General features: G+C 35.9%; 1 protein-coding gene across 5 annotated transcripts in view; it reads left to right on the top strand.

The window, feature by feature from the left end:
- IFT88 (intraflagellar transport 88) overlaps window positions 1-19,893 on the top strand; it is a 188,826-nt gene that overhangs the window by 82,929 nt on the left and 86,004 nt on the right. For all 5 annotated transcript variants that reach the window (XR_008993219.1, XM_057490395.1, XM_036910152.2 and 2 more), the window contains one exon: window positions 16,588-16,687. Coding sequence is in view for 4 of the 5 variants with exons in the window: in XM_057490395.1 (XP_057346378.1) it covers window positions 16,588-16,687 (100 nt within the window). In the remaining variant the exon portion in view is untranslated. The remainder of the gene's footprint in view (window positions 1-16,587; window positions 16,688-19,893) is intronic.

Raw genomic sequence — 19,893 nt, 5'->3', positions numbered from 1 at the left:
GTTGGCCATCTGTATTTCTTTTTTGGAGAACTGTCTGTTCAGTTCCTCTGCCCATTTTTTTTTTTTTATTCAATGGTAGTTGACAACAGTATTGCATTACATTAGTTTCAGGTGTACAACACAGTGATTCAACATTTATATACATGATAATTCTAGGTACCAGGTATCACCATACCAAGTTGTTACAATATTTTGACTATATTCCTTATGCTATACATTACATCCCGGTTACTTATTTATTTTACATTTGGAAGTGTGTTATATATATATATATATATATATATATATATATATATATGTTGTGAGGGCATCTCTCATATTTATTGATCAAATAGTTGTTAACCACAATAAATTTCTGTATAGCGGGATCAGTACTCAATGCACAATCATTAATCCACCTCAAGCCTAATTTTCGTCAGTCTCCAATCTTCTGATGCATAACGAACAAATTCTTACATGGAGTACAAATTCTTACATAGTGATTAAGTTACATGGTGAACAGTGCAAGGGCAGTCATCACAGAAACTTTCGGTTTTGTTCATGCATTATGAACTATACACAGTCAGTTCAAATATGACTATTCATTTGATTATTAAACTTGATTTATATGTGGATACCACATTTCTCTATTATTATTATTTTTAATAAAATGCTGAAGTGGTAGGTAGATGCGAGATAAAGGTAGAAAACAGAGTTTAGTGTTGTAAGAGAGCAAATGTAGATGATCAGGTGTGTGCCTGTAGACTATGTGTTAATCCGAGGTAGACGAGGGCAATAAACATCCATGTATGTAGAAGATTTCTCTCAGAACATGAGGGGGGAGGTTCTAAGCCTCACCTCTGCTGCTCCCCATTTTCTCACCAGATGGCCCCCTGCGACTGTGCCTGTCTTAGGTTGTTCCTCCCTTGAGGAATCTTACCCGTCTCTGGCTAACCAGTCATCTTCCGGGGCCATACAGGGAAATGTTAAGTTGGTAAGTGAGAGAGAAGCCTTATTGTTTGAAAAGGTTAGCTTTTTACTTCTTTGCATATTTATGCCCTGTGGCTTCTATGCCCAGCATTTGTCTTGAGGTGTCTTTACCACTTGGAAGAATTATGATACTCGGTAAATTCGACATGTGGCACGAGTTCTATTTAAAGGTTGTGATTAGGTAGGAAGAAGAAAAGCTATAGAAGTAGCAGGCGGAAGAAAACCTGGGAAGATTGATTATTTCTTTGACATATCTTCTTGTAGAGTAACTTCAGCATGGATAGGTTTTAAACTACTAATTAAATTGTGCACACACATTAACATAATAGGAATATAGTTACATAACCAAAGCATACCTGTAATTACCAGCCATCTCCAGTGAAACCAAGAAAACCAGTTAGGCACCTTAGGCATTTGTGAAAACTTATCTATGATATGGTGGATATTGTCCAACTGAACTTAAACAGTCTGAGAGAATTCAGATAAACTAGAACAACCCATTCCTGGGGACTGTTCATATCCCGTATGTTCTTTTAACGATAAATAGTCTGTGGTTGTAAGATTTTGGAGTGCTACAATTTGCACTTCTCCTAATTCTTGGTTGAGTTCCAACAGTATAGATCCAGTCCAATTTTTGTTTTACTGTATGCACAGGCCAGCTTAGATATCTCCTTCATCATTCCCATGGCAAGTCCAGGAACTGGTGGGATGAGTACATCTACACCAGTGACAGTGCGAGAATCTTTGTTGGAGTTTTTTTTTTGTTTTTTTTTGCTGATCATCTTCTGTCATGAGTCTTCCCGAGAGTGCTGATGTTGGAAGTTCTTTTTCATATCGTATCTTAGTTCATTTTCGGGGTAGCCAAATTAGGCTTTGATCCTCTGTATAAACACAAACAGACCCTTTGCCTACACTTTTATATGCCCTTTATATCATTGCGTAGAACTCATTAGAGGTCACCACATAGGAACAGCTTTTTTTTTTTTTAATCATGAATCTACACTTACATGACGAATACTTTGTTTACTAGGCTCTCCCCTATACCAGGTCCCCCCTATATACTCCTTTACAGTCACTGTCCATCAGCGTAGCAAACTGTTGTAGAATCACTACTTGTCTTCTCTGTGTTGTACAGCCCTCCCCTTTCTCCCACCCCGCTATGGATGCTAATCTTAATACCCCTCTTTTTCTCCCCCCCCTTATCCCTCCCTGCCCACCCATCCTCCCCAGTCCCTTTCCCTTTGGTACCTGTTAGTCCATTCCTGAGTTCTGTGATTCTGTTGCTGTTTTGTTCCTTCAGTCTTTCCTTTGTTCTTATATTCCACAGATGAGTGAAATCATTTGGTATTTCTCTTTCTCTGCTTGGCTTGTTTCACTGAGCATAATACCCTCCAGCTCCATCCATGTTGCTGCAAATGGTTGGATTTGCCCTTTTCTTATGGCTGAGTAGTATTCCATTGTGTATATGTACCACATCTTCTTTATCCATTCATCTATCGATGGACATTTAGGTTGCTTCCAATTCTTGGCTATTGTAAATAGTGCTGCGATAAACATAGGGGTACAGTGGTCTTTCTCATACTTGATTGCTGCGTTCTTAGGGTAAATTCCTAGGAGTGCAATTCCTGGGTCAAATGGTAAGTCTGTTTTGAGCATTTTGATGTACCTCCATACTGCTTTCCACAATGGTTGAACAAGTTTACATTCCCACCAGCAGTGTAGGAGGGTTCCCCTTTCTCCACAGCCTCGCCAACATTTGTTGTTGTTTGTCTTTTGGATGGCAGCCATCCTTACTGGTGTGAGGTGATACCTCATTGTAGTTTTAATTTGCATTTCTCTGATAATTAGCGATGTGGAGCATCTTTTCATGTGTCTGTTGGCCATTTGTATTTCTTTTTTGGAGAACTGTCTGTTCAATTCCTCTGCCCGTTTTTTAATTGGGTTATTTGTTTTTTGTTTGTTGAGGCATGTGAGCTCTTTATATATTCTGGACGTCAAGCCTTTATCGGATGTGTCATTTTCAAATATATTCTCCCACACTGTAGGGTTCCTTTTTTTTCTATTGATGGTGTCTTTTGCTGTACAGAAGCTTTTCAGCTTAATATAGTCCCACTTATTCATTTTTGCTGTTTTTTTCCCTGCCCGGGGAGATATGTTCAAGAAGAGGTCACTCATGTTTATGTCTAAGAGGTTTTTGCCTATGATTTCTTCCCAGAGTTTAATGGTTTCGTGACTTAAATTCAGGTCTTTGATCCATTTTGAGTTTACTTTTGTATATGGGGTTAGACAATGGTCCAGTTTCATTCTCCTACATGTAGCTGTCCAGTTTTGCCAGCACCATCTGTTGAAGAGACTGTCATTTCGCCATTGTATGTCCATGGCTCCTTTATCAAATATTAATTGACCATATATGTCTGGGTTAATGTCTGGATTCTCTAGTCTGTTCCATTGGTCTGTGGCTCTGCTCTTGTGCCAGTACCAAATTGTCTTGATTACTATGGCTTTATAATAGAGCTTGAAGTTGGGGAGTGAGATCCCCCCTACTTTATTCTTCTTTCTCAGGATTGCTTTGGCTATTCGGGGTCTTTGGTGTTTCCATATGAAATTTTGAATTATTTGTTCCAGTTCATTGAAGAATGTTGCTGGTAGTTTCATAGGGATTGCATCAAATCTGTATATTGCTTTGGCAGGATGGCCATTTTGACGATATTAATTCTTCCTAGCCACGAGCATGGGATGAGTTTCCATCTGTTAGTGTCCCCTTTAATTTCTTTTAAGAGTGACTTGTAGTTTTCAGAGTATAAGTCTTTCTCTTCCTTGGTTAGATTTATTCCTAGGTATTTTATTTTTTTTGATGCAATTGTGAATGGAGTTGTTTTCCTTATTTCTCTTCCTGTTGGTTCATTCTTAGCGTATAGGAAAGCCACAGGTTTCTGTATGTTGATTTTGTATCCTGCAACTTTGCTGTATTCCGATATCAGTTCTAGTAGTTTTGGGGTGGAGTCTTTAGGGTTTTTTATGTACAGTATCATGTCATCTGCAAATAGTGACAGTTTAACTTCTTCTTTGCCAGTCTGGATTCCTTGTATTTCTTTGTTTTGCCTGATTGCCATGGCTAGGACCTCCAGTACTATGTTAAATAACAGTGGAGAGAGTGGGCATCCCTGTCTAGTTCCCGATCTCAGAGGAAATGCTTTCAGCTTCTCGCTGTTCAATATAATGTTGGCTGTGGGTTTATCATAGATGGCCTTTATTATGCTGAGGTACTTGCCCTCTATTCCCATTTTGCTGAGAGTTTTTATCATGAATGGATGTTGAACTTTGTCAAATGCTTTTTCAGCATCTATGGAGATGATCATGTGGTTTTTGTCTTTCTTTTTGTTGATGTGGTGGATGATGTTGATGGACTTTCGAATGTTGTACCATCCTTGCATTCCTGGGATGAATCCCACTTGGTCATGGTGTATGATCCTTTTGATGTAGTTTTGAATTCGGTTTGCTAATATTTTGTTGAGTATTTTTGCATCTACGTTCATCAGGGATATTGGTCTGTAGTTTTCTTTTTTGGTGGGGTCTTTGCCTGGTTTTGGTATTAGGGTGATGTTAGCTTCATAGTATGAGTTTTGGCGTGTCCCCTCCTCCTCTATTTTTTGGAAAACTCTAAGGAGAATGGGTATTATGTCTTCCCTGTATGTCTGATAAAATTTCGAGGTAAATCCATCTGGCCTGGGGGTTTTGTTCTTTGGTATTTTTTTGATTACCGCTTCAATTTCGTTGCTGGTAATTGTTCTGTTTAGATTTTCTGTTTCTTTCTGGGTCAATCGTGGAAGGTTGTATTTTTCTAGGAAGTTGTCCTTTTCTCCTAGGTTTCCCAGCTTCTTAGCATATAGGTTTTCATAGTATTCTCTAATTATTCTTTGTATTTCTGTGGGGTCCGTCGTGATTTTTCCTTTCTCGTTTCCGATACTGTTGATTTGTGTTGACTCTGTTTTCTTCTTAATAAGTCTGGCTAGAGGCTTATCTATTTTTTTTATTTTCTCGGAGAACCAGCTCTTGGTTTCATTGATTTTTGCTATTGTTTTATTCTTCTCAATTTTATTTATTTCTTCTCTGATCTTTATTACGTCCCTCCTTCTGCTGACCGTAGGCCTCATTTGTTCTTCTTTTTCCAATTTCGATAATTGTGACATTAGACCATTCATTTGGGATTGTTCTTCCTTTTTTAAATATGCTTGGATTGCTATGTACTTTCCTCTTACGACTGCTTTTGCTGTGTCCCACAGAAGTTGGGGCTTAGTGTTGTTGTTGTCATTTGTTTCCATATATTGCTTGATCTCCATTTTGATTTGGTCATTGATCCATTGATTATTTAGGAGCATGTTGTTAAACCTCCATGTGTTTGTGAGCCTCTTTGCTTTCTTTGTACAGTTTATTTCTAGTTTTATGCCTTTGTGGTCTGAAAAGTTGGTTGGTAGGATTTCAATCTTTTGGAATTTATTGAGGCTCTTTTTGTGGCCTAGTATGTGGTCTATTCTGGAGAATGTTCCATGTGCACTTGAGAAGAATGTATATCCTGTTGCTTTTGGATGTAGAGTTCTATAGATGTCTATTAGGTCCATCTGCTCTACTGTGTTGTTCAGTGTTTCTGTGTCCTTTCTTATTTTCTGCCCAGTGGATCTATCCTTTGGGGTGAGTGGTGTGTTGAAGTCTCCTAGAATGAATGCACTGCAGTCTATTTCCCCCTTTAGTTCTGTTAGTATTTGTTTCACATATGCTGGTGCTCCTGTGTTGGGTGCATATATATTTAGAATGGTTATATCCTCTTGTTGGTCTGATCCCTTTATCATTATGTAGTGTCCTTCTTTATCTCTTGTTACTTTCTTTGTTTTGAAGTCTATTTTGTCTGATATTAGTACTGCAACCCCTGCTTTCTTCTCGCTGTTGTTTGCTTGAAATATGTTTTTCCATCCCTTGACTTTTAGTCTGTACATGTCTTTGCGTTTGAGGTGAGTTTCTTGTAAGCAGCATATAGATGGGTCTTGCTTTTTTATCCATTCTGTTACTCTATGTCTTTTGATTGGTGCGTTCAACCCATTAACATTTGGGGTGACTATTGAAAGATATGTACTTATTGCAATTGCAGCCTTTAAATTCGTGGTTACCAAAGATTCAAGGTTAGCCTGTTTATTATATTACTGCCTAACTTAGCTCGCTTTTTGAGCTGTTATATACACTGTCTGGAGATTCTTTTCTTCTCTCCCTTCTTATTCCTCCTCCTCGATTCTTCATATGTTGGGTGTTTTGTGCTGTGCTCTTTCTAGGAGTGCTCCCATCTAGAGCAGTCCCTGTAAGATGTTCTGTAGAGGTGGTTTGTGGGAAGCAAATTCCCTCAGCTTTTGTTTGTCTGGGAATTGTTTAATCCCACCGTCATATTTGAATGATAGTCGTGCTGGATACAGTATCCTTTTTTCAAGGCCCTTCTGTTTCATTGTATTAAATATATCATGCCATTCTCTTCTGGCCTGTAGGGTTTCTGTCGAGAAGTCTGATGTTAGCCTGATGGGTTTTCCTTTATAGGTGACCTTTTTCTCTCTAGCTGCCTTTAGAACTCTTTCTTTGTCCTTGATCTTTGCCATTTTAATTATTATGTGTCTTGGTATTGTCCTCCTTGGATCCTTTCTGTTGGGGGTTCTGTGTATTTCCGTGGTCTGTTCGATTATTTCCTCCCCCAGTTTGGGGAAGTTTTCAGCAATTATTTCTTCTAAGATACTTTCCATCTCTTTTCCTCTCTCTTCTTCTTCTGGAACCCCTATAATACGGATATTGTTCCTTTTGGATTGGTCACACAGTTCTCTTAACATTGTTTCATTCCTGGAGATCCTTTTGTCTCTCTCTATGTCAGCTTCTATGCGTTCCTGTTCTCTGGTTTAAATTCCATCAATGGCCTCTTTCATCCTATCCATTCTGCTTATAAAGCCTTCCAGAGTTTGTTTCATTTCTGCAATCTCCTTTCTGGCATCTGTGATCTCCCTCTGGACTTCATCCTATTTCTCTTGCGTCTTTCTCTGCATCTCTGTCAGCATGTTTATGATTCTCATTTTGAATTCTTTTTCAGGAAGACTGGTTAGGTCTGTCTCCTTCTCTGGTGTTGTCTCTGTGATGTTTGTCTGCCTGTAGCTTTGCCTTTTCATGGTGATAGGAATAGTTTGCAGAGCTGGGACGAGTGACGGCTGGAAGAACTTCCCTTCTTGTTGGTTTGTGGCCCTCCTCTCCTGGGAGAACAGCGACCTCTAGTGGCTTGTGCTGGGCAGCTGCGCACAGACAGGGTTTCTGCTTCCTGCCCGGCAGCTATGGAGTTTATCTCCGGTGTTGCTGTGGGCATGGCCTTGTTCGGGCCTCTGCTCCAAAGTGGTGGAGTGGCGTTGGACGGGGAGCAGCCTGGAGGCTATTTATCTCCGTAAGGGGCCTCCCTTCTCCCTGCAGCCCAGGGGTTAGGGTGACCAGAGATCCCCGGATTCCCTACCTCTGGATTAAGTTTCCCGCCCTGTCCCTTTAAGACTTCCAAAAAGCACTCGCCAAAACAAAACAACGACCACAAAAAAAAAAAAAGAAAAAAGTGGCCGCTCATTTTTCTTTATTCTCCGACATCAGCCTCAGGCATCTGCTCACCAGTCTTGCTGCCCTGTTTCCCTAGTATTAGGGTCCCTATCCCTTTAAGACTTCCAAAAAGCGCTCGCCAAAACAAAACAGCAAGAAAAAAAAAAAATTGGTCGCTCGCTTTTCTGGTGTCCTCCGGTGCCAGGCCTCTGGTGCCCGCTCACTGTTCTTGCTGCCCTGTTTTCCTAGTATCCAGGGCCCTGCCCTCTGGCCCGGATGGCTGGGGCTGAGTGTTCGGCAGTCCTGGGCTCCGTCTCCCTCCCGCTCTGCCTATTCTTCTTCCGCCGGGAGTTGGGGGATGGGCGCTCGGCTCCCGCCGGGCTGGGGCTTGTATCTTACCCCCTTCGGGAGGCGCTGGGTTCTCTCAGGTGCAGATGTGGTCTGGATATTGTCCTGTTTCCTCTAGTCTTTATTCTAGGAAGAGTTGTCTTTGTTATATTTTCATAGATATTTGTGGTTTTGGGAGGAGATTTCCGCTGCTCTACTCACGCCGCCATCTTCCGCCCCTCTGGAATATTTTTAGTACTTTATCAGCACAAAACATTTAAACTAAGTCGATTTATTTTCTGTTTCAGTAGCTTTTTAACATTTTCATAAAGAAAGAAATCAGTGTAGAGTCTTCTGTTTCATCTAGCCCTGTTGGCATTTCTACGTTTATACTTATGAAATTATTAAATAAAAGGGAGGCAGTTTTGAAGTTCAAAGACCATTATTTTTCTGCTCATTCGGATCTAGCTTTTTGAGACTTGTTTACATCTAAAAAATTTTTAATGTAGCAATGAATGTATGAAGATAAATTTGTTTTGCCCACCTCGAAAATTTCAACCTTCTCAAAATTGGGAATATGCCAATATCCAGCTCTCATGGCTAATTGATACAAATAAGAAGTTAATTATAGAGCCAGAAATTTTACGTATTTTTACTAAAGACAGAGTCATTATTTTGTTTCCTTCTCTCTGGGACAGTTTTCAATGAGGGTATGGCTGAGGGCTGATATAGTTCATGTCTTAAATTGTGGCAAAAAATACTTTACTTCAACTTAAATCAATTGAGCACAACTTTTTTGGATTCTTCACTAGTATTGTTATATAACTTGTCTCAGTGAGGTAGACATCAGTGCTTTTTTGTAGCTAAGAGAAATGAGTCATAAAAAATGTATTGATTTGAATAAGGACAAATATATGATTAAAATCAGAACATTTATTGTGCCAGTGATTTTTAAACCTTACAATTGGAATTACCCAGGGAGCTTGTCAGAAGTATAGATCATCAGTTCTAGCCCCCTCTGCAATAGGCCTGAGTCAGGGTCCTGAGGTAGAGAGCGAGCATTTGTATTCTTCACCCCTTCCCATACGATCCTCAGGCATACCATTCTCTAACTCTTTACCAACAGTTATCAACCTTGGCTGCATATTTAATTCATAAGGAGAATTTTTAAAAATATCACTATCCCAGCTGCAGTCTAGACTGCTTAAGTTAGAATTTCTGCATGTTGAGCTCAGGAGTCAGCATTTTAAAGCCCTTTGCTGGGTTCCATGATTTGTATCAAACATATAGCACCATTGCTCTGTAGTATGCCAAGACTCCTTAAGAGAAGGAATGTGTTGAAAGTAGGATGGAAAAATGTATAGTTTTTTCAGTGTTTTCCATGTGGCTCTGATATACAGACAGGTTTGGAAGTTCATATACTATAATACAAATTTTATTGGAGAACAGAAGGGAAAAGTCAGTTCTGGCATTACTTGGAATTCTCACTGTAAATTATTCTGTCATTCTTACTATAGTTCTGTTAACCTGTTTATATATACTTAGATTATTTTAACCTTTTTGTAGTAAAATATAAAGCACGCACATTAAAAAATTGTACGAAATAGTAACATCAGTTCAAATGATTTATCACAAAGCAAGTACATTTAGCCATTGAATAGCTGAATAAATAAAATTTAGATAATGGAACATTTTTAGCACCTTTGGAGCTCTGCTATGCTGGTTTCAGGCCTACCCCTTACACTTTGATGAATGACTCATATCTCAACTTAAAAAGTAATCACTTCTTCTTTTTTCTACCTACTTTAACCACCTAACCAGTCATCCCTAAACAGTGTAATTTAGTTTTGCCAGTTTTTTAAACATATGTAGATGGACTCATGCTGTGCATGTTCTTTTATTTATGGCTTCTTCTACTCTGTGTTTGTGAAAGTTGACCATGTTGTTGCATGTAGCTATGGTTTGTTCATTTTCATTGCTTTGTGGTAGTTGATGATATCAATATACTACAATATTAATGAACATTTTGGTTGTTTGCTGTTTGTACCTGTTACAAATGCTGCTATCAGTATTATTGTACTGCCTTACATGTCTCTCCGTGGATAGTGCTTGTATTTCCATTGGTTGTATATCTGTGAGTGGAATTGCTTGATACCAGCATATGTGTTTAGTTTTAATAGATACTGATAGTTTTCTAAAGTGTTTGTACTCATTTACACCCCTACGAGCAGTATATAAAAATTCTATTTAGTAAATATTTTGTTTTGTATTATTTCATTTTAGCTAATCATCCTGGTGGCAATTTGTGGTTTTAATTTCCACTTCCCTGATGTCTTATGTAATTTCTTACATTTATTTGTCATACAGATATTATCTTAAGTGCCTATTCAAGATTTTGCCCTTGTCTCTGTTTCTTTGGTTTGTGCTTTTTGTGTCCTTTTAAGGATATTTTGCATACCTCAACTTCATTAAAATATTTTCCTATGTTTTCTTCTAGAAGTTTTACCTTTCATATTTAGATATATGGTCTACATGAAATTGATTTTAGTAAATAGTGTGAAGTGAGGTCAAGATTTTTTCCTTTTTTTCTTCTGTTGCAACACATCTACCCAATTAACCCAGTGTCATTTATGAAAAATTGTATTTTTCCCATTGCACTACTGTGACTGGACATAAACCATGTGATCATGTGTGGGTCTGTGCATTAAATCTTCATGCAATTCCTTCGATCCATTTGTCTATTCTTGCACTAAAACCACTTCCCCATTGTCTAAATGTCTGTAGTTTATAAGTCTTGATATCTCCTACTGTAAATCCTCCAACTTTGTTGTACTTCAGGATTGCATTGACTATTCTTGGTCATTGTCATATAAATTTTGAAATCATCCTGTCAATTTTCACAAAAAGCCTGCTGAGATTTTAAAACTTAATAGACTTTTTTAGAACAGTTTTAGGTTCACAGCAAGATTAGGCAAAAAGTATGAAGAGTTACCACTTACCCTCTTACCTGTCTGCCCACAGCCTCCCCCACAATCAACATGTTGAGCACCAGTAATGCTACATTGGTTACGATTGAAGAGCCAACATTGACACCTCATTATCACCCAAAGTCTATAACTTACATTAAGATTTTCTCTTTGTGCTATACATTCTCTGGGTATTGGTAAACATATAATAACATGTATTCACCCTTATAGTATTATACAGAGTACAAATGAACACTATACAATGAATACTATACAGAATTACATATAGTCTCACTGCTCTGAAAATCCCGTGTTCAACTTGTTCACCCCTTCCTCCCCACAAACCACTGGCAACCACTCATCTTTTTACTCCTTCCATAGTTTTGTCTTTTTCAAAATGTCATATAGTTGAATTTATACAGTATGTAGCCTTTTCAGATTGGCTTCGTTCACTTAGTCACATGAAGAAAATCTGTCATTATCTTCGTGTCTTTTCATGACTTAGTAGCTCATTTCTTTTTATCACTGAATAATAGTCCAGTGTAAGCATATACCAGTTTATCCATTAATCTATTGAAGGACTGCTTGGTTGCTTTCAAGTGTTGGCAATTATGAATAAAGCTACTATAAACATTCATGTGCAAGTTTTTGTGTTGACATGTTTTCAACTTATCTGGGTAAATACCAAGGAATGTGATTGCTGTCATTGCCCCAGCAATGAATGAAAGTCCCTATTGTTCCACATCTTCTCCAGCATTTAGTGTTGTCAGTGTTGAATTTTAGCCATTCTGACAGGTGTATAGTATCTCATTATTTTTTAATTTGCATTTCCCTGATGACATATGATGTGGAGCATCTTTTCACATGCTTATTTGCCATCTGGCTTTTTTTCTGGTTTGTTCAGATCTTTTGCCCATTTTTTAGTTGAATTTTTGCTTTCTTATTGTTGGGTTTGAAGAGTTCTTTGTTTTGGCTAACAGTTCTTTATTAGATATGCCTTTGTTAGATTTTGTTAACATTTGTTAAGTAGAGCCCAAGCATGCCAGATGGTGAGCCACAGTTCCACACCAGACCACAAGAGAAATTGAGATAGAGAAGCTTATTACTCACAGCTCCTGGAGGAAGTATCCAGCACACCTCAAGGAGCCACATGGGGAAGTGAAGACAGGTTTGGGGCACAGAGAGAGGCAGGACCTGGGATACATGCCCTTATTAGGGTCCATAGACAGAGTGTTTTAGGATTTGTTCCCATGCTAAGACCAGATTGGTTAATTCAAACTAAAAAGAGTGGGATTGTGGTAAACTCCATGGGAGTCTTACCTAAGGGAGGTTGCATAAGAGGAAGGCCCTTGGAGGTAGGGAAGACAATATATCGTAAGAACTGTTGATTGGGGAAGTCATAGAGGAACTTACATTTGCTTATGACTTTGCAGGCTGTTAGCTAAAGCATGCACTTGCATGAAAGAGGACAAAGTCATTTTAAGACCCCTACAGTCTGCTTGCCAAACAAAATTGTTGCTGAGGCAGTGATACCATTCAGTAGTTTAGCTAAAGTCTCAGCAATCCTTTTGAAATATTTTCTCCTAGTTTGTTACTTGTCTTCCACTTCTCCTGACCTACTGGGAAATTAACTGGGATTTCATCAAAAACTATATAGGTTAGGATGGAGAGAATTGATGTCTTTAAAGTGCTTAGTCTCAAATCCATAAATACAGTATATTCTTTTTTAGGTCTTCTTATTTCTTTCAAATACTTTGTAGTTTTAAGTCTAGAGATCTGCATGTCTTTTGTTACATTTATTCCTAAGTGTTTGATGTTTTTGGTGGTATATGGTATAGTTTAAAATTTAATTTTCTACTTGTGCTTTTCTAGTGTATACAGTTAAATTTTATATGTTGATCTTTATTCACCAACCTTACCCAAATTTATTTTATTAATTCAGATAAGTGTCCCTAGATTCTTTGGGATTACCTATATACACATTTATACCACTGCAAATAATGATGGTTTTCTTTTTTGTTTTCAATCTTTATGCTTCTTTCTGTTTGTTTTCTTGTTTGATTATACTGGTAAGTACATCCAGTTCAGTGTTGAATAGCAGTACTTATATAGTAGGCATTTTCATTTTGTTCCTGATTTCATGGGATAAAGCTTTCAACAATCTCATTAAGTATGTGTTTGTTATAGGATTTTTGTAGATTCTCTTTATCAAACTGAGGAATTTTCCCTTCTGTTTTTATCTAAAAGCTTTTATCAAAATCAATCTATCAAAATAATCATAAGATTGGTTTTTGAATATTAAACCATCTGAAATGAACTCCGCTTGATTGTGGTGTACTGTCCTTTTAAAATATCACTGGATTTGATTTGCGAATCTTTAGGATTTTTGCATCCATATTAATGAGAAGAGTGAGGTTTGTAATTTTAAAAATAATGTTTTGATTTTGTTAAGATTATACTGGTTTTATAAAACAAGTTCAAGTGTGTTTTCCTTTTTTTAAATTGTCTGGAAGAGTTTATAAGATTATGTTATATGTTTATATTTTTCTATTAAATAGTCAGGGAAATTCACTTATTAGCAAAGCCTTCTGAGCTTGAAGTTTTCTTTGTAGGAAGTGTTTTAATAAATAGATTAAACTTTTTAATATGTAAAACTATTCTGATTTCTTGTATCACTTTTGATACTGTGTATTTTTCAAGAAATTTGTCATTTCATCTTAATTTATTGGCATGATGTTGTAAACAGTATCTTCTTCTTGTCATCTTAATGTCTGTTGAGTCTCTAGTAATATCTCCTTTTTTCATTCCTGGTATTGATTATGTATTTTTTTCTTCTTCCTTATCAGTCTTCTTAAGAATTTTATTATTTTCAAATTTCTTGACTTTGTTGATTATTTATTGTGTGTCTCTTTCCTATTTTGTTGACATCTCCCCTTAGCATTATTATTTCCTTCTACATTTTTTACATTTAGGGTTTTCCCCCCTAGCTTCTTGAGATGGAAGCTTAGTTAATTTATTTTCCACTTTCTTTTCTAAAATATGCATTTACCTATAAATTTCCTTCTAAGCACTGCTTAGCAGTTACATCATACAGGTTTTGATATGCTATACTTTCATCATTATTCAGTTTAAAGTATTTTATAATTTTCTCTATGATGTCATCTTTGAACCTTGGATTATCTGAAGTAGATTTATTTTCCAAGATGTCGGGCATTTTCTATTATTTTTCTATTACTGATAATTAGTTTAATTTGTCATCCAGAGATACTCACTGATTTCAACCCCTTGAAATTTCTTGAGGCTTGGTGCATAATCCAAATGTACTTGAAAAGAACATGTATTCTATTATTGTTGCAAGTTATGTCCTATATATGTTAGGTCAAGTTTCTTATTGTTTTGTTCATATCTTCTTGCCCACATTGTTTTTTTCTTCCTTTTCTTTCTCTCTTTCTTTCTGTCTTTTTCTCTCTCTGTCTTTCTTTTTCTTTCTTTCTTTTCTGTATTAGTATTAGTTCCTCTGCATTTCTTTCTTTTCTTTTTTCATGATTTTTATTGAAGCATAGTTGATATACAATATTATATTGGTTTGAAGCATACAACATAGTGATTCAGCCATTATATACATTATTAAATCTTCACCCTAACAAGTGTAGTTACTGTCTATCAATGTAGGAAGATGTTCTAGAATTACTGACTGTATTCTCTAGGCTGAAATTTTATCCCTGTGACTAATTTATATTATGATTGAGAATTTGTGCCTCTTTACCCCCTTCACCTATTTCACACACCTACTCAACCTCTCCTCCATGGTAACCACCAGTCACTTTTCAGTATCTAACAGTCTATTGCTGTTTTGCTCATTTTGTTTTGTTTTTATATTACACATATAAGTAAAATAATATCATATTTGTTTTTCTCCACCTGGCTTATTTCACTTAGCATAATAACCTCTGAGTTCATCCATCTTTTCACAAGTGGTGGAATTTCTTTTTAATGGCTGAATAATATTCCTTTGTACATGCGTACCACTTCTTCTTTATCCATTCATCTTTACCCTTATTGATTTTTGTTTGTTCTCTCAGCTATTGAGAGGTGTTTAAAGTTTTTTACTATAGTGGATTTCTGCATTTCTTCCTTTAGGTTTAACTTTGCTCTATATTATTTTGAAGCTGTATTATTAGATGCATGAATATTTAGAATTGGGATAGATCCTTGGTAGATTAAGCCATTTATCATTAAGAAATGTCCTTTATTACTTCTAATGCTTCTTACCTTAAAGTTTGCTTTGTCTATTTTCTTTTGGTTAGTAGTGTATCTTATTTCACTTGCATTTCAGTCACTCTGTGTTCTTAATTTAAAGTGTCTCTTACAATTCAAAATTGAGTTTTGTTTTCTGCCTCGTCTTAAAATCTGTCTTTTAATTATATTATTTAGTCCATTTACATTTAATGTGGCTATCTGAATTCCTATTTCCTATCTCATTTTTTTCTTTTTGTCTCATGTTATATGCTTGTTTTAATCTCTACTTGCTTCTTTTTTTGCTTAAATATTTTAAATTATTCCAGTAATATCCATTTATTAAGCTCTTAATTATGTATTCTTTTACCATTCTTACTTTTTTTTACTGTGTGCATCCTTGGCATATTATAATGTGATTCAAATGATTAATTTTGCCATTTCACTTTCAATATTAGAACTTTAGAAATCCTTAACTCCATTTATTCCAACATCCTACTTTTTGTATTTTGTCAGGAATTTCAAATTCTTAAATATTTTAAATCTCAAAGCATTATGATATATTTTATTTTCTGGTGAGAGTCTCTGAAATGAAATTTGTCAGTCTTTTTCTTAATGACTTAATTGCTTTAATATCATGCCAAGAAAGCCAACAACCACAACAAAAATAATATTTACTGTTTATTGCAGGCCAGTTGGTAGGTCACGATTAGGATATCTGCCTTCAAGAAGTTTACGATTGAGCTAAGTAGATAGTCCTTGCCCTTATTATGTATAAGGCCCTTTGATCTTTTTTCTATTTTTTTTTAATAAAGGTAATGATCCATTAAATTGACTTTGATTGACCTCAATTTAAGAAACATTAGTCTTGGTACAGTGAATTTTGGTAGCAACATAAATAGGGTTCAGATTCTTACTTGATGATTTTCTACCTGCATGATCTCAGATATTCCATATTCCTATCTGTAAAATGCTTATCTTTCAGTGTTGTTGTGAGGATGGATTAAAAGTGATAATGCTTATAAAGGAATTAGTGCAGTGCCTGATATATAGTTAAAATTAATATGCATTGGGGAACAGATCTACAATAGTTTAAGTTCAGACACAGAAAATTAAATATAGTCTATAAGTTCTGTGGACTTTTTCTTACCATCAGAACATTTAAGATAAAAAATGTATAGAAATAATTTTACCTGTTACAAATTGAAATTGTTACAGTAGTTAATTAAAAATGAAAACATACATATCAATCCAATTTTAAGATACCATAAAAAATCAGAAATAACAATAGGCAGGTGAAAAATTGGGTAAGAAAATTAGTTTAGAACTGAAGAACTCAGTAACAATGAATTGGAAGAAATCAGGTGCTTAGCCTTACTTATAAAAATAGGGACACTTAAAAAATTTTTTGAAAAGTCACATTTTAGAAATCTACCCCCATCATGAATAGACTGAAACAAAGTAACCTTTTTTTTTATGCTTTACATTATAGGTGTGTTGAAGTTGTGAAAGCTTCTCAATATGTAGAGCTAGCAAATGATCTGGAAATAAACAAAGCAATTACATATTTAAGACAAAAGGACTTTAACCAAGTAAGTTTTTAAAAATTTCATATGTTAATTGGTCAAAGCAATAATATTGGGAAACTCCTTTCTAAAATAGTGTTTGCTGTGATTATTCTGAAGTTAAGTAATATTTTTACTTCTGTCTTTTAACATAATTTCCATTAATATGATATTACTTTAAATTTGACTTGTTTGTCCTATGTCTTACAATGTAAATACTTTCCATGTAAAGTATGATTGCTAAATTACTAAGCCATATTCTAGTCCACACATCAACTTTCCTGTAGAGATTTTGAACTGTTCCCTTAGGTAAGGTGTTTCAGAATCAGGGGTTCTATGTGTAAGGAGCAAGGAGGGTCAGGAGGCCAGGTAGCAGCCTGGTGCATTTATCCTACTGTCTCCACCTCAGCTTTCCTGCTACGTGTTGTGTATATTTGGTTGACTCATTAACATTGCATTAGACATAAAAGGGTCCCATTGCTAAACACAATTTCATATTCCTTCAAGATTTCTCACTGCTACCTCACTACCTGGGGAGTGGGTGCTCCCCTTCAATAGTCTGTCTCAAAGGAGACATGGACAAAACCAAAAGAACAGATAGCTTTTTTTAAAGATGAGAGAGATAACAAAAGGGAATAAACAAAATGAAACTTGATATCCTGGTTTATAAAACCAATGATTAGTGCCCACAACGAAACACAGCTTCTCCAAATTTAGACTAGAGAGCACTGGCCAGAGAAAGCCACAGTATCTTTCTTACATTCTATCCCAAGCCTGTGTTTTCAGTCTTTCTACTTAAGGACTTCCCTTTTAACTAAGAGACAACAGAAATGACGAGTCCTTTCCTAAGAAGGAGGGAAACGCCATCTACTCCATTATATGAGAGTAGAATAAAGCAGCCACAGTGTTCACATAGTCATTACATGATGGATAGAACGCAGAACCATGGAACAGTTCTCTTTTGTACATCAGTTTAGTATGCTTAAAGATTGTTAGCATTAGTAAAGCTTTAAGAAGACTTTTCAAAGTATCTTTATATCTGTCTGTCACTTGATCATCTCATCCTTAGTCGTTAAAAAATGCCTCTGGTAACTTTCTAACACTGCTGTAAGGCTGGAAGTGAAGTGAGACAAATTTGTTGTTGTTATATTGCTAAATTATCTATGGACCAAAAAAATTGTTTTGTGTTTATGTGAGAAATACTGTTATCAATGACAAAATATAGAAAACCTTGTTTGCCAATTTTTGTCTGTTTAGAAAGATTTAACCATATGTTACCATAGTTTATGTTTTTAAATTTATCAAGGGATAAATTATCTAATTTTTTTCATGTTAAAATCCATATAACACGAATCTTACTGTTTTCTGCTTTCCTAGCTATCCTCATTCAAAATACCTTTTGTTCAATTTACATTTTCAAGATTTTAATAACAGTTAGTTTGCCCATGTTTTAAAAATGTAATTTCTGTTTTCAACACTGCTGCTTTGACTTTGTGTTTCTTTTGTTTATATATTGTAAGTACATTGAGGTGGGTGTAACACAATCTCAGTTTGAAAGGAACACTATGTAGGTTAAAAAGGGTTGGGTTGCATGCTCATGAATAGGAAGAATTAATATTGTCAAAATGGCCCAAAGTAATTTATGGACTCACTGCAATCCCTATCAAAATACTAACAGCATTTTTCAGTGAACTAGAGGAAATAATCCTAAAATTCATATGGAACTACAAAGATCCCGAATAGTCAAAGCAATCCTGGGAAAGAAGATCAAAGCTGGATGTATCATGCTTTCTGACTTTGAGCTATACTACAAAACTATAGTAATCAAAACAGTATGGTACTAGCACAAGAACAGACCCATAGATCAATGGGACAGAATAGAAAGCCCAGATATAAACCCATGCATATGTTCAGTTAATATATGGTAAAGGAGCCATGAATATACATCGGGGAAAAGAAAGTTTCTTCAATAATTGCTTTTGGGAAAACTGGATAGCTACATGCAAGAAAATGAAACTGGATTACCATCTATATGCAAAAGTAAACCTAAAATGGATTAAAGACCTAAATATAAGACATCAAACCATAAAACTCTTAGAATAAAACATTCTAAGAGGCAAAAATCTCTTCAAAAACATGAGTAATTTTTTCTTGGACATGCCTCCTCAGGTGAGGAAAATAAAATAAAAAATGCACATGTGGGACTACATCAGACTAAAAAGCATCTGTACAGCAAAAGACCATCATCAGAACAAAAAGGCGATCTACAGTATGGGAGAATATATTTGTAAATTATTTATCTGATAAGGGGTTAACATATAAACTATATAAAGAACTCACACACCTCAACACCAAGAAACAAATAACCTGATTTAAAAATGGGCAGAGGACCCGAACAATTTTTTTTTTCTAAAGAAGAAATACAAATGGTCAACAGGCACATGAAAAGTTGCTCCACATTGCTAATCATCAGGGAAATGCAAATCAAAACCACAGTGACATGTCACCTCACACCAATCAGAATGGCCACTGTCCAAAACACAAGAAATTATAAATGTTGGTGAGGATCTGGAGTAAAGAAAACCATCCTACATTGTTGTGTGAATGTAAATTGGTGCAGTCACAGTGGAAAGCAACATAGAGATTCCTCAGAAAACTAAAAATAGAAATACCATACCACCTAGTAATTCCACTTCTAGGAATTTACCCAAAGAAAACAAAATCCCTGATTCAAAAAGATATATGCATACCTATGTTTATTGCCTCATTATTTACAATAGCCAAGATAGGAAAGCAACCAAAGTCTACATCAATAGATGAATGGATAAAGAAGATGTACTACATACACATAACAGTATTATTCAGCCATAAAAATAAAAGAAATCCTGCCATTTGCAACAACATGGATAGAGGTTATTATGCTAAGTGAAATAAGTCACATGGAGAAAAACACATGCCTTGTGCTTTCACTTATTTGGGGAACATAAAAACAAAATGAACAAACTAGCAGTAGACTCATAGACACTGAGAGGTGACTGGTGGTTACTCTGGGGGAGGGATTAGAATGGGTAAGTGGGGAGAGTGAGGGGGATAAAAGGGCAGAAAAACTCTCAATCATGATAGAAGTTGACCATGGGGGTGGTAGTACAGCATGGAGAATATAGCCAATGATTCTGTATCATCTTCCTTATGTTGATAGATAGTAGCCACACTAGAGGGGATGAGGATTTAAT

The sequence above is a fragment of the Manis pentadactyla genome, chromosome 2 (genome assembly GCF_030020395.1).
Source record: "Manis pentadactyla isolate mManPen7 chromosome 2, mManPen7.hap1, whole genome shotgun sequence".
Classification (NCBI taxonomy): Eukaryota; Metazoa; Chordata; class Mammalia; order Pholidota; family Manidae; genus Manis; species Manis pentadactyla.
The sequence above is the reverse complement of the archived record's forward strand: the minus strand, read 5'-3'. Positions and strand labels throughout refer to the sequence as shown.